Source organism: Macaca nemestrina, chromosome 8, assembly GCF_043159975.1.
Source record: "Macaca nemestrina isolate mMacNem1 chromosome 8, mMacNem.hap1, whole genome shotgun sequence".
Taxonomy (NCBI): Eukaryota; Metazoa; Chordata; class Mammalia; order Primates; family Cercopithecidae; genus Macaca; species Macaca nemestrina.
The window spans coordinates 115,963,107-115,976,915 of record NC_092132.1 but is presented as its reverse complement, the minus strand read 5'-3'; the positions used below and the strand labels follow the sequence as shown (position 1 = coordinate 115,976,915).

Sequence of the window (13,809 nt, the reverse complement as noted above, 5' to 3'; positions counted from 1 at the left end):
GAGAATCAAATTGAATCATAGGACACCCAGCTGGTCAGTGTGGGGAAACAAACAATCAAACTCATATATGGGTCTATAAGTATGTTCAGAAAATAGTTTATCTTTTTTTTTTTCTACTGTAGTCGCTTCTTAGACTCAAAACAAATTTTTAAAGAACAAAATGAAACGAATTCCTTTCTCCTAAACTAAAATTCCAAATGAACAAGCTAGTTAATACTTAACTCTTTTCTTGATGGCTATATGAAGCAAGCAGTATTGCATAAATACTACTGATGTAATACTGTTACATAAACCAAACCCACCAGACATTCAATTAAAATTCTAAAATCCTTAGTAAATTAGTCTAAAAAAAAATTATGTTGGCTGGGTGCAATGGCTCAGGCCTATAATCCCAGCACACTGGGAGGCCGAGGCGGGTAGATTGCTTGAGTCCAGGAGTTCAAGACCAGCCTGGGCAACATGGCAACAAATACAAAAACTTAGCCAGGTATGGTGATGCACGCCTGTGGTCCCAGCTACCTGGGAGGCTGAGGTGAAAGGATCACCTAAGCCTGGGAGGTTGAGGCTGCAGTGAGCCATGATCGTACCATTGTACTCCACTCTGTATGACAGAGTGAGACCCTGTCTCACACACACGCACACACACAAAAAAGGCCAGACGCGGTGGCTCATGCCTATAATCCCAGCACTTTGGGAGGCCGAGGCAGGTGGATCAGAAGGTCAGGAGTTGGAGACTAGCCTGGCCAACATGGTGAAACCCTGTCTCTACTAAAAATACAAAAAGTAGCTACGTGTGTTGGCGTTCCCCTGTAATCCCAGCTACTCAGGAGGCTGAGGCAGGAGAATCGCTTGAACCTAGGAGGCGGAGGTTGCAGTGAACCAAGATCGAGCCACTGCACTCCAGCCTGGGTGGCAGAGTGAGACTCTGTCTCAAAAAAAAAAAAAAAAAAAAGTTAAACATTCCAAAGGCACAATCTTACTGAATACAGCTTCTCCTTTAAGCAAGAATAACATGGCTTGATTTTCAATTCATGGTATCTGCTAATCAGAAAATAGGTTACATCAGGACAATTAGGCTCTAGGCCCCTCAGCTACTAGTATCTAGCACACCTAGGAATAATGACAAGAGCTTTGGCATCTGCCAGTTTGTTTCCAACAGGGGTAAAGGAGGAAATGGTATGTGTGTGCTAATGGAACAGGAAAAGTAAGCTGTTATTATGCAAAGAGAGATAATCAATGGTGTATTTACTCTGATAGATATAGATTTTTATAGCTATACACTTTTAATTATAGAATCATATTATTTTAATTCTTGTACAAAAAATAACTTGCTATGAATAAAGTTCTCTAGCCTCTAACCCATTCTTTCCTATTAAAGTAACTGCTTTTATAATTTGATTTTTAAATATAATTTACTTTTGATAACTAAGAGTTTCTTAGGAACACAGCTACCATATTATAGCAGAACAGAACAAGGATTTCTCAAAATGGACCTCTATATATACTCTTCACTCATACCAACCTGTAGAACCAGATGTTGCTTCAGGAGATGATATACTCTGCGTTGGCTTTTCACTTCTCTGGTTTGGTGTAGAAATTATAAGCCTGTCTTGCCCCCTGACACTTATTTCTGTTTTGTTACCAATTCCCTTTAAAATAAGGCAAAAGAAAAAACAACAAAACAGGTGATTACCAGGCAAGTGGCATCATGGGCTTATAAAGATGGCTTTAAATGATCATAATTTACTTAAATTTTATATGGTCTTTGATTGCAATTACGCTATCTTAGCCTTTATCAGAACAATTTGATTAAGCGATCAAGACACTTTTTTTTAATTAAAAAAAATTTTTTTTTTTGAAATGAAGTCTCCCTCTGTCGCCTAGACTAGAGTGCAGTGGTGTGATCTTGGCTCACTGCAACCTCCACCACCTGGGTTCAAGTGATTCTCCTGCCTCAGTCTCCCCGAGTAGCTGGGACTACAGGTGCGTGCCACCACGCCCTGCTAATTTTTTTTGTATTTTTAGTAGAGATGAGGTTTCACCATGTTGGCCAGGCTGGTCTCGAACTCTTGACCTCAGGTGATCTGCCTGCCTCGGCCTCCCAAAGTGCTGGGATTACAGGCGTGAGCCACCGCAACTGGCCAAAAAAGAATTTTTTTTAAGATGGAGTTTGGCTCCGTCACCTGGGCTGGAGTGCAGTGGCGAGATCTTGGCTCACTGCAACCTCTGCCTCCCAGGTTCAAGTAATTCTCCTGCCTCAGCCTCTCGAGTAGCTGGGACTACAGGCGCATGCTACCATGCCCAGCTAATTCCAAGATACATTTTTAAATGCACAATAAGATCACATGAGGTAGAATATTTGTCTAAGTCCAGATGATAAATGTCACCAAAAAATATACCTGTATCACTCAATTTTCTATCAAAACAAAGTATTTTCTGGTCTTTATACATATCACAGTAAGAGAACTCCAGTCATTTTCATTTGGTAAAGTGCTCTATTACACAGAAAACAATGCCAATATGTCTTAAGAGACAAGAATATCCCTAAATACAGAAATATGTCACTCATGGTGACCAAAATGTGACCCAATAAGTAATCTGAAGCAGAAAGAAGGCAGGTATAATTAACTTAGGTGTCATTTTAGGTATTTTTAATGCAATGGAATAGAAGTAAAGAAGTGATTTATAAATATATATGTATTTTTTTGGCCAGGCACCGTGACTCCTGCCTGTAATCTCAACACTTTGGGAGATTGAGGCAGGAGAATAGCTTGAGGCCAGGAGTTCAAGACCAGCCTAGGCACCATAGTGAGACCCTATCTCTACAAAAAATCATTAAAAGGTCCGGCACAGTGGCTCATGGCTGTAATCTCAGTGCTTTGGGAGGCCAAGGCAGAAGATCCCTTGGGGCTGCAGTGAGCTATGATTGACCACTGCACTCCAGCCTGGGCCACAGAGCGAGACCTCATCTTTTAAAAAGGAAAAAAATAAACACAAATATATACATGCATGTATTTTTAGAGCCTTCATTTTGAAAAGATCAGTTTCATCTTGAATTTCCTTTAAATAGCATTCTTTGGGGTGGTGGTGACAAAGTTTGACTTGTACATTCAGAAGCAGTAAAACTAGCTCCAAGAATAAAGCCAATTTGTACTCAAAAAAGATGCAACATACTCATTTGCCATTTGAAAGATGAAAAATATACATTTGCTATCAAGAGAACCAAGTAGGGACTGCAATTCAAGTTCTTCCAGGTGGCTTGGCCTTAACTGAAGTCAGTTGAACCTATGGGCAGACCAGGTTAAAAGAGCACCCTTAACATTTCTCTAGGAAGATGCATTACTAATTAAGCATACCTGTGTTTAACTAATTAATCTGCATATGACTATATTAGGAAAAAATAAGCATAGAATTCTTTAATACACATGAATGAAATGCAACTAAATCAAAATCACAAACTCAACACAGTGGTATGGGATGGGATGGTAGTGAAGAGGTATATGGAATAAATACCACCAATATTATGGAAGAGTTTTAAAGTCTTCAAGCTAAAGTATAAGTGCCCTAAATGGAGGCCCAGGACAAACTGATGAAGGCACACAGTTTGCAGAGGCTGTTTTTACCCCATTACCCAAGTTACTGCCACAGCTAATTGTTACAGAACGAACACAGTTCTGGGATTTCTCTGAAAGGCAGTTAGATATCCCAAGCCAATAAGAATCTAACAAAATTGCTGGTGGAACCAAACAGGTCAGCAGGTACAATTATTACAGTGGCTTTTATAACAATGGTTAATTCATATAATTGACAAAAATGATTTTAATAAGCAGCACATTTTGCAACTAAGAAAAGCTAACTACACAAACTAGAAACAGGCAAAGTGCCCAGTTTTTTCCATGACTTTAGGGAACTAAGCTCAATTTTGGCTGCACAGCTCAAGACTAATCTACTACAGATGGGAATATCACAAAAGAAGGGGGAAAAAAGAAAAACATAGACTTTTTGCCTGTCTTTTTTGCCCACAGAGTACAATGACTGTATGTTTCAAATTCAGTGGGTAGAAAGGGTATTTAAATTATGCCAAGGTCACTGTTTTAAATGCCAAGGTTGACCACTTTAAAAATACCATCCCCCAAAAAACTCCACGAAAAAAGGAGGTACCTTTGTTGAATAAACAAATTGATCGATAAATTTCCCATCCCCTGTAGCATTCTGAAGAGCAAACACTTGTTCAATTTTCACAACTGGAGACATGTTACACTTCTGCAAATCCAGGCTCCCTTTGTGCATCGTAATGGAAGCTGGTAAGGATTTCCTTGCTGCCGCAGTTTTCCAGGCTATTTTAACAGGAGGTGGCTCTTCCTCTTCCGCACTTGTGTGCCGCCTCTGGCTGTGTCTCCGAATTTCAGTACTTGAGAGTGAGGAGGCCACCTCCCCTGCACTGGTCTGTTCTGGCTGAGTATTCAGCACAGATCTTGGTCGTCGGGTTTTTTTAACTTCGGTTTTGGAGGCAACATTCTTTTTTGCTTGGGATAAAGCCTCTTCAGGCTGTTTATCAATATAGATAAAGGTATACTGTTCTATCCTTTCTTCTCGAGTCATTTTCAATGCTTTCTCTGCATGGGCAATACCAATATCCCACTGAGCACGTTCTCTCTGAGGTCGGGGTTTCCGAATCTTTAAAAAAGATAGAGATTATCAGACATGCTTTACTCTAATAGGTACATTAAAATCGACATGTATTTCCCATGTGATCCTATTATCTTTTCAGGTCTACATAAATATCTTCAGGTTCTTTGGTCAAACAAGTGGAATATTCTATCTCCATAATTCTGATAAATAGATATTAGATAACATGAGGATCGCCTCTCTTTTATATCCTTCCTTTGCTGATCACTCTGCTGGACAAGGCCCCCAAGAGGGAGACATCCTTCTCCTTTCATATACATAAAAAGCTAGTGATAATGAGGGAAAAGAGAACAATGATGACAGAAATGATTATTATCATTAAAAATGATACCCTGAAACTCCCAATTCTCTCCCATATCTAGGGCAGAGGGCAAGTCAGGGGTGCTACAGAGATCACAACAAATGATGGCAGAGTTTGAACCACAATGCATGCAGGGACAGAATGAAGTGAAAGGACAGAGCCCCAAGGAACAAATGAAAGTTAATAAGACAAAGGAGAATAGGCATGGATGAGAAAAAAGGTAGACCTGGAATTATAGTTTCCATAGGTCTCTAGATCCAGGGTTGATCAGAAGACTTCGGATTGGCAAGAGGGGTAAAAATACTTTGAATAAAGATGTGTGAGATGGCCAAAGCAATTAGGAATTATCCAGGTGGCTAGACTGATGTAGCCAGAAATTAGTTAATAAAACTATGAGATAGTGTATGTCAAATACTGATCTATAAATCTGTAAAATGTAAGTCTCATAAAATTAATCAAAATTCTGTGATAAAATTTAGTTTTTCAAGTATAAAAAATGACAAATTTCTGAATCATAAGAGATCCACACTAAAATTAGTTGAGTTTAAAATCTTAACCAGATTACCAAGAGTTCATGTCAAAATTCTAAAATCTCCACCACCACATCAAATATATTTCCTGATTCCATCACTTGTGTGATCTCGGTTGAACCAGTTATATAAGCTTTCTGTGCCTCAATTTCTTCATCTGTAAAAAGGGGAATAATAGTATCTACCTCATATAGGTTGTTATGAATAATAAGTGAGTTAATATATGTAAAATGCTTAAAACCATACCTATTTCACAATAGGCACTCACTAAATATTTTTAAAACTTTACTTTCATAAAACAATTTTGTTAAATAAGAATGAAAAGAAATTATGGAAACATGCTGAAATAGAAAAAAGAGTAAAAATCCCTGGCAAAATCCACATTTCACTAGTATCTGGTATATCTTATGCACATTAATGAAACTCACAATAGAATCCAGTATTGTATTAAGCAAGTAGCTAAAGGTTTTAATAGTACTATACGTTGTTTATATGACATATAAAACTCATTGGTGTACTTACAAACTTACTAGTAATTTACCATTATGATTAAAACTGAGGCCGGGCGCGGTGGCTCAAGCCTGTAATCCCAGCACTTTGGGAGGCCGAGACGGGTGGATCACGAGGTCAGGAGATCGAGACCATCCTGGCTAACACGGTGAAATCCCGTCTCTACTAAAAAATACAAAAAACTAGCCGGGCGAGATGGCGGGCGCCTGTAGTCCCAGCTACTCGGGAGGATGAGGCAGGAGAATGGCCTAAACCCCGGAGGCGGAGCTTACAGTGAGCTGAGATCCGGCCACTGCACTCCAGCCCAGGCGACACAGCGAGACTCCGTCTCATAAAAAAAAAAAAAAACAAAAACAAAACAAAAAAAAAAACTGAGCTGAAAGGGGTTTAAAAAAAGGATTCTAATAATTGTCTGAATTCAAGTATGAAAAATTCTTCTAAGTTATTAAGCTCTTTAAAAACCATACTAGGTAAATAATATTAACATGTTAGTTACCTTTTGTTTCTCAGAGTGATTGCTGGCTTGTTTGGTTGCCTCAGCCAGTAATTCTTCATACTGTTTATGACCTTTATACTCCCGTACCCGTTTTTCATGAACCCATGCCCTCTCTGGCTGGTTGCTAAAAAACTGGACATGATATTCTCGGGCACCTGTAAGTAAAAATTCTTATTAACCATTTCAGAACATAAGCATTCACATCTACTTTGCCAAAAATGGGAATCTAACCCAGGTTCCTCAGTATTACTCCCATTGTCCAAAGATACGTTCTAATACCCACCAGTTACAGAACTAATAACTACTGTAAAAATCACCACAAATAATTGATCGCACCACTGCACTCCAGCCTAGGTGACAGAGCAAGACTCTGTCTCAAAAAAAAAAAAAAAAAAATTCTTCTCATTAACTTAACAAAATAGTCATTTTTCATAAAAATATAATTAATGATAGTAAGTAAGGGGTTCTTGTTTTTAGAGACATGGTCTCACTCTGTGGCCCAAGCTGGACTGCAGTTGTATGATCCTAGCTCACTGCAGCCTCAAACTCCTGGGCTCAGGCAATCCTGTGCCTTAGCCTCTTGAGCTGGTAAGACTACAAGCATATGTCACCATGCTCAGTTAATTAATAAAATTTTTTGTTGCTTTTTTTTTTGCAGAGATGGGCGTCTTACTATGTGGCTCAGGCTGGTTTCAATTGCTTGGCCTGAAGTGAACCTCCTGCCTTAGCCTCCCAAAGTGCTGAGATTACAGGCATGAGCCACTGGCCCCAGCCTATGATAGGTTCTTATTTTTAAATAAATTAATAAATATTTTGAAATTTTCTCAGCTTTAATTTTTTTCTTTTTTTTTTTTTAAACTGAGATGGAGTCCTGCTATGTTGCCCAGGCTGGTCTTGAACTCCTGGGCTCAAGCAATCCTCTCGCCTCAGCCTCCCAAAGTGTTAGAATTACAGGCGTGAGCCACTTGTGCCTGCATCTCAGCTTTAATTTCCAAATTTAAATAACATTAGATATAACCCACATAAACAAAAGTATTTTTGAGTCCTCAAATTTTAGGAGTAAAAGGGGTCCTGGGACTACAGCACCTGAGAACTGCTGATTAGGGGCAATGCTACTCTGAAATTGGTTTGACAAGCCCGTCTGTGACAAAGTAAGTAAAGAAGTTGAGTAAGCATTGAGAAGCTCTGACAGCAATTTGACGTTGTTATGATATGTAGACACATGATCAAGAATCTTGCACTAGATGTTTTTTTCAGGGGAAGGGCATTCTTTTTTTTTTTTTTTAAATAATTAAGTTTGGTTGTATTTTACAGAGGTATTAGTTCATAGTAGACTAGACATTTGAAAAAAGTAAATAAAAACTCATCTTTTGCCAAAAATGTCTGAAAAATACTGTTCTAGAGAAGAAGTATTACATCAATGGAGAAATGCAGGAACTGATCTTTTCAGAGAACCCAAAGTAATTAGGAAGAGAAAGGCAACAGTGGACTCAGATTTCCGCATCATCTCATCTGAGAATAAAGACCCAAGCACAAATCTAACGATAATTAATCAAAGAAGATTTATCTAAAATCCAAAGGATTTTTGGGGGGAATAATAGAAATATAACCTAAACTAATTAGTGAATTTCAAGGACAGGGTGGTGGGTAGAGCTATTCAGATTTAAAAAACATAGTACATAAAGTTTCCAAACATCAGTTATTTCTTCAGATATAAACAGATAATCCCAAAGGACTTAACATAAAAACTGAAATTTATAGATAACACAATTTCATTTTAATCTATATTTTCAACTTCTTCCCCCATTAAATCATTTACTAGAGAGGAAACAAGACAAACATTTTGCCTATTTGTTAGCACTTTGTTTCCTGATACCTGGCAAACTATGAAATAAGACTGAAATAAGAAGCTACAGACCTGAAAAGTCAAGAAACAAGCACATCTGTCTCTGACTGAAGAGTTAAATTTTTAATGAGACCTAAGTAATAAAATACAACTTAAAATAGAATTGTGATCCGAACATCTTTCAGCATGCTCTTACAAATAATTATTATATCTTTATGTGTGAAAAACTGTTACGTACATTTTCCAATGCTAAGAATCTAATAAAAATACTGACTAATAACAATATGGAAACCAGTGATTACTATATATGATTAAGATAAATTTTACAAAGTTGCTTAGATAGAAAGTAACACAGGAGATTCACTCATTTCTCTGAGTATCTCCCATGTATACATGCAGTATATGTGCTATTAAAAAAAATAATAAGCAGCATAAAATGCTTAATAGGCATCATGAGTGGAACATAATTAACAAAATTTTTAGGCTGTATTTTTTGGTTTTCAGAAAAACTGTCAGAAAACTACTGCATTTAAAACTATACTATATACTGTATTTAAAACTATAGCCATAAATGGAATATTATTTGGCAATAAAAAGGAATAAAGCACTGATACCAAGCTGAAACATAGATGAACCTCAAAAACATTATGGTAAGTGAATGAAGCCAGAAGAACAGGTAAGTCTACAGAGACAGAAAGTAGTTACTGGCTTCTTAGCGGGTGGAAATGAGGGTGATTGCTAATGGACACAGGATTTTTGGGGGTTAATGAACATGTTCTAAAATAGATTGTGGTGACAGTTGCACAACTCTGTGAATGTACAGATTTTTAAATCAATGAATTACACATTTTAAAAGGGTGAATTCGCCAGGCACAGTGGCTCACGCCTTTAATCCCAGCACTTTGGGAGACCTAGGCGAGCAGATCACAAGGTCAGGAGTTTGAGACCAGCCTGGCCAACACAGTGAAACCCCGTCTCTACTAAAAATACCAGGAAAAAAAAAAAAAAATTAGCTGGGTGTAGTGGTGGGTGCCTGTAATCCCAGCTACTGGGGAGGCTGAGGCAGAAGAATCACTTGAACCCGGGAGGCAGAGGTTGCAGTGAGCTGAGATTGTGCCACTGCACTACAGCTTGGGCAACAATAGCCTGAGCAACAATTCATCTCAAAAAAAAAAAAAAGAAAAAAAAAGGTGAATTTTATGATATGAGAATTACATTTCAATAAAGCTTTTTTAAACTACTATAGAAAAATTGAACAATTTAAATTTCTGTTACAATATATGCATTTTTTTAACCTAAAATTTCAGACTTCTGGTAATAATATAAACAAAATCTGTTTTTCCAGCACTAAAGTAGGAAACTGCCTAGGGGGTACCAGGCTAGATTTTTTTTTTTTTTTTTTTTTTGAGACCAAGTCTCACTCTGTCACCCAGACTGGAGTGCAGTGGTGGATCTCAGCTCACTGCAAACACAACCTCCGCCTCCTGGGTTCAAGTGATTCTCTTGTCTCAGTCACCTGAGTAGCTGGGATTAGAGGCGTCACAACGCCCGGCTAATTTTTGTATTTTCAGTAGAGATGGGGTTTCACCATACTGGCCAAGCTGGTATTGAACTCCTAACCTCAGGTGATCCACCCACCTCGGCCTCCCAAAGTGCTAGGATTATAGGCATGAGGCACCTTGCCTGGCCAAGATTAGGTTAATTAATAAAACTAAATGTAAACACTTCCTTTGAAATACAGATGACACATAAATTGTGCTTTCGTTTGTATCTTGAAAAAAGCTGAAATCTGCAGGTTTTCATAAAGTAATTGAATATGAAACTCTTTATATAATCTTAACAGTATGCTTTCCTCAAGGGAGAGAAGTGAAGATCCACAGTTCTGACATGATGTAACTTCTTAGAGAGTTCTGTAGGCCCAGATGTGGACATGAATTGTTTTCTTTAAGAAAGCATGGTCTTCTTGGAAAATCCTTGTCTTTTCTTTTCCCACTCACATAACCCTAGATCATTAGAGGGGTAGGGTACTTCAGAGACGACTAGTCCAATACCCTTCTTATATAAATTGAAGGAACTATAATAAGACTGCCTCCCCAACCTCTGTAAATGATGACTGGGTGAATTTAACTGCTTTCCCTGTAATATAAGGCAGTGTTTAGGAGGAGAGGTTGTGAAATTAAGATTTCTTTGAGATTCTGTTTACCTACTTAAAACATGGGATAATAATAGTACCTACTTCATTGTATTGCTGTGAGGATTGTATTAAGAAAATATGTAAGAACTACTGAACACAGGATCTTGCACTAAAGCTCAACAATGTTGGTTTTTCATTTCTGCCTCACTGACACAACCCCTCTCCTAACCTTTAATCAGTGGGTCACATTGACAAGACAAAAAATGATCCAGCCAGATGGCCTTCTATACTGGGAGAGATTCTTGTTTATGCAGCACAAGAATCACAGATATGGCTGATCCTATCACAAATGTGCCTTGCCAGACATAAACAGATACTTTTTCCCCTCAGAAGAGTGAACAAGGACCAAGACAGATGGTTTAAAGTAAAAGAAAAAGAAACAGGTACAAACTTGTCACAGACAATGAGGAGCTCTACACATGACAAGAGTCAATTCACAAAGTTAACACCCAGAAGTAAGTTCCAAGCTCAAACCTTTCTTTGGCTACTAAGCAAGTTCATTTCAAATGCTAGAATCTCTGCAATCTAATCCACATCATTCTTTGGTCAAATCCCAGCAAAGGAGTACAGAAAAGTTAGAATTGTCTTTCTTAATTTTTATTAACATTCCTCAGGTAGGATCCTATATTATATAGCCACCTTCAGGCTACATGTCATATCAAATTTACAAGGATGCCCCAGTAAATTTACAGATTCAAGAATGGAGTGTAGAGGGAAAAAAAGCATCCTGCAAAATTTGCCAGGATGAAAAGTACTTGTCTGGATAAAAAATTACTATCCATAGCAGTCAATAATGAAATAAAAATGTTCAAAGAAGCCTTGGCCCAAATGCTTATTAAGCTCATATAAAACATCTGATCAGTTGTCCATATGCTTTCTTTAGGAAATAAGAGGTCATATTTTCAGTCAGATTAAGGTCTTTAAAAAAAGCAAGTGTAAGGAAATTATAAGCAAATGTAGGGTGTCATAAGGCAAATAATGACTGCATCAGCCATAGAAGCACTCTGCCATTTAAGATGACTATCAGTATTTCACTGGTTTTAAAAACTGATAAAGAGGCCGGGCGCAGTGGCTCATGTCTGTAATCCTACCATTTGGGGAGGCCGAGGCAGGTGGACCCCCTGAGGTCAAGAGTTCAAGACCATCCTGGTCAATATGGTGAAACCTCATCTGTATTAAAAATACAAAAATTAACCAGGAATGGTGGTGGGTGCCTGTAATCCCAGCTACTTCCAGAGGCCGAGGCAGAAGAATCACTTAAACCCAGGAGGCGGAGGTTGCAATAAGACGAGATTGCCCCATTGCACTCCAGCCTGGGCAACAGAGCAAAAACTCCGTCTCAAAAAAAAAAAAAAAAAAAAAAAAAACCCCACAAAACTGATACAGATAGGCACATTTTTGTATCAGATTATATATTATGTGTGTATTTTATATTCACATACAACATTTAAGTCACTTTCATTTCCAACCTTTTACTCAGCATCTGTTTCTGCCTTTTCTTACCTCTTGTGTTAATTTTGGTATGAACCTCAAGCTGGGGATCACTTGAAACCATACAAGGCCACCAAGGATAGGTTCCCACCTTGGACCACACAAGATCGCCAACCTGAAACTTAACACCAGTGGACACTTCTGTTGTTGGAACAGAAGATAGTATTGGCTGAACCTACAGGAAAGGGTCAAAAAACTTCATCAGAAATTCAAAAAAAGAAACTATGTATAAAGTACATTAAAAATGCTAACAATGTAATTTTATCTTCAATTATACTTTGATACAGGAAAGGGTTAAAAACAACAGAAATTCAAAAAAAGAAACTATGTATAAAGTACATTAAAAGTGCTAACAATGTAAATTTATCTTCAATTATACTTTTCTCTGATGTCTCCTATCTAAAACTAGCAAAAGGGAAGGAGGAAAAATATTAATAAGCCCCACCCCAAATACTGAAGATAGGATTGATGGTTTCTGTTGCCAAGTTATTAAAAAGGCATGTTAAGAATACACCTGATCAATTAAAAAAAAAACAGATCATAGTTCTGAAAAGGAAAATAATTCACTGAAAATATCCACCTCTCAAGCCAGCTCCAAGATTTATTTCAATGTAATTTCTGAAATTAAAAAGCGTAGTACCAATATGTGTTGCAACTCAGTCACTGTGTTTCACCTTCTTCCACCATATTTGGTTAGACAGTATTCAGTAAAACAACTTACTGGGGCTTCCTCTTTTAGTACTGGATCTTCCCTTGGTTTTTCTGATACAGTGTCAACCCTCTCATTTGGTCTCTAGGTGAAAAGGTATAGGTAAGTTGAATAAAATGGCATTAAATAAACAAACAAAAAAACAGTGACGTACATAAAAAGAATAAAAGAAAACTAAATAAAGAGAATAAAGGGCATTTATTAACTGAACAATGTAAGGAGTAAGAATACAACTTATTCAGTACCTAATTCTGTCTCAACATTCATTTTCCATCCCATACCATAGCTTTATCTCCTTTTCCTTATTTTGTTACTTTTAAAACTTAATTTCTAGGCCAGGTGCGGTGGCTCACGCCTGTAATCCCAGCACTTTGGGAGGCTAAAGCGGGCAGATCACAAGGTCGGGACTTTGAGACCAGCCTAGCCAGCATGGTGAAACCCCATCTCTACTAAAAATAAAAAAATTAGCTGGGCATGGTGGTGCACGCCTGTAGTCCCAGCTACTTTGGAGACTGAGGCAGGTGAATCTGGGAGGAGGAGCTTGCAGTGAGCCAAGATTGCACCACTGCACTCCAGCCTGGGTGACAGAGTGAGACTCCATCTCAAAAAACAAAACAAAACAAAACAAAAAACTTAATTTCTAAATAAACTGGTAACTTTCTTTTTAATGCTCAGATTCTAGAAAAAAATGGGCACTCTAAGATTACTAGTAAGACATAACTTGAAACTTTTCTGGAGAGCAATTTGGCTGTATATATGAAAAGCATTAAATTTTCAGACTCTGACCTTGCAAATCTACTTCTAAGAATGTATATTTGAAAAGCACTGAGAGATGTAAAAAATATGGATAAGTTTGAAGATATGCATACTATTGCTACTTATCAGAGCTAAGTACTACGCATAATCTAGATGGGCTGGGCCTGGTGGCTCACGCCTATAATCCTAGCACTTTGGGAGGCCGAGGTGGGCGGGTCATGAGGTCAAGAAATGAAGACCATCCTGGACAAGATGGTGAAACCCTGTCTCTACTAAAAATACAAAAA

The 13,809-nt window shown here is 37.9% G+C and overlaps 1 protein-coding gene across 8 annotated transcripts in view; it reads right to left on the bottom strand.

Moving 5' to 3' along the window:
* The window catches only part of NSD3 (nuclear receptor binding SET domain protein 3), a 112,289-nt gene that overhangs the window by 52,925 nt on the left and 45,555 nt on the right, over nucleotides 1-13,809 (bottom strand). For all 8 annotated transcript variants that reach the window (XM_071068367.1, XM_071068361.1, XM_071068364.1 and 5 more), the window contains exons 3-7: nucleotides 12,779-12,850; nucleotides 12,070-12,232; nucleotides 6,527-6,681; nucleotides 4,162-4,677; nucleotides 1,523-1,649 (exon numbers count right to left, since the gene is read on the bottom strand). In XM_071068367.1, coding sequence (XP_070924468.1) covers nucleotides 1,523-1,649; nucleotides 4,162-4,677; nucleotides 6,527-6,681; nucleotides 12,070-12,232; nucleotides 12,779-12,850 — 1,033 coding nt within the window. The remainder of the gene's footprint in view (nucleotides 1-1,522; nucleotides 1,650-4,161; nucleotides 4,678-6,526; nucleotides 6,682-12,069; nucleotides 12,233-12,778; nucleotides 12,851-13,809) is intronic.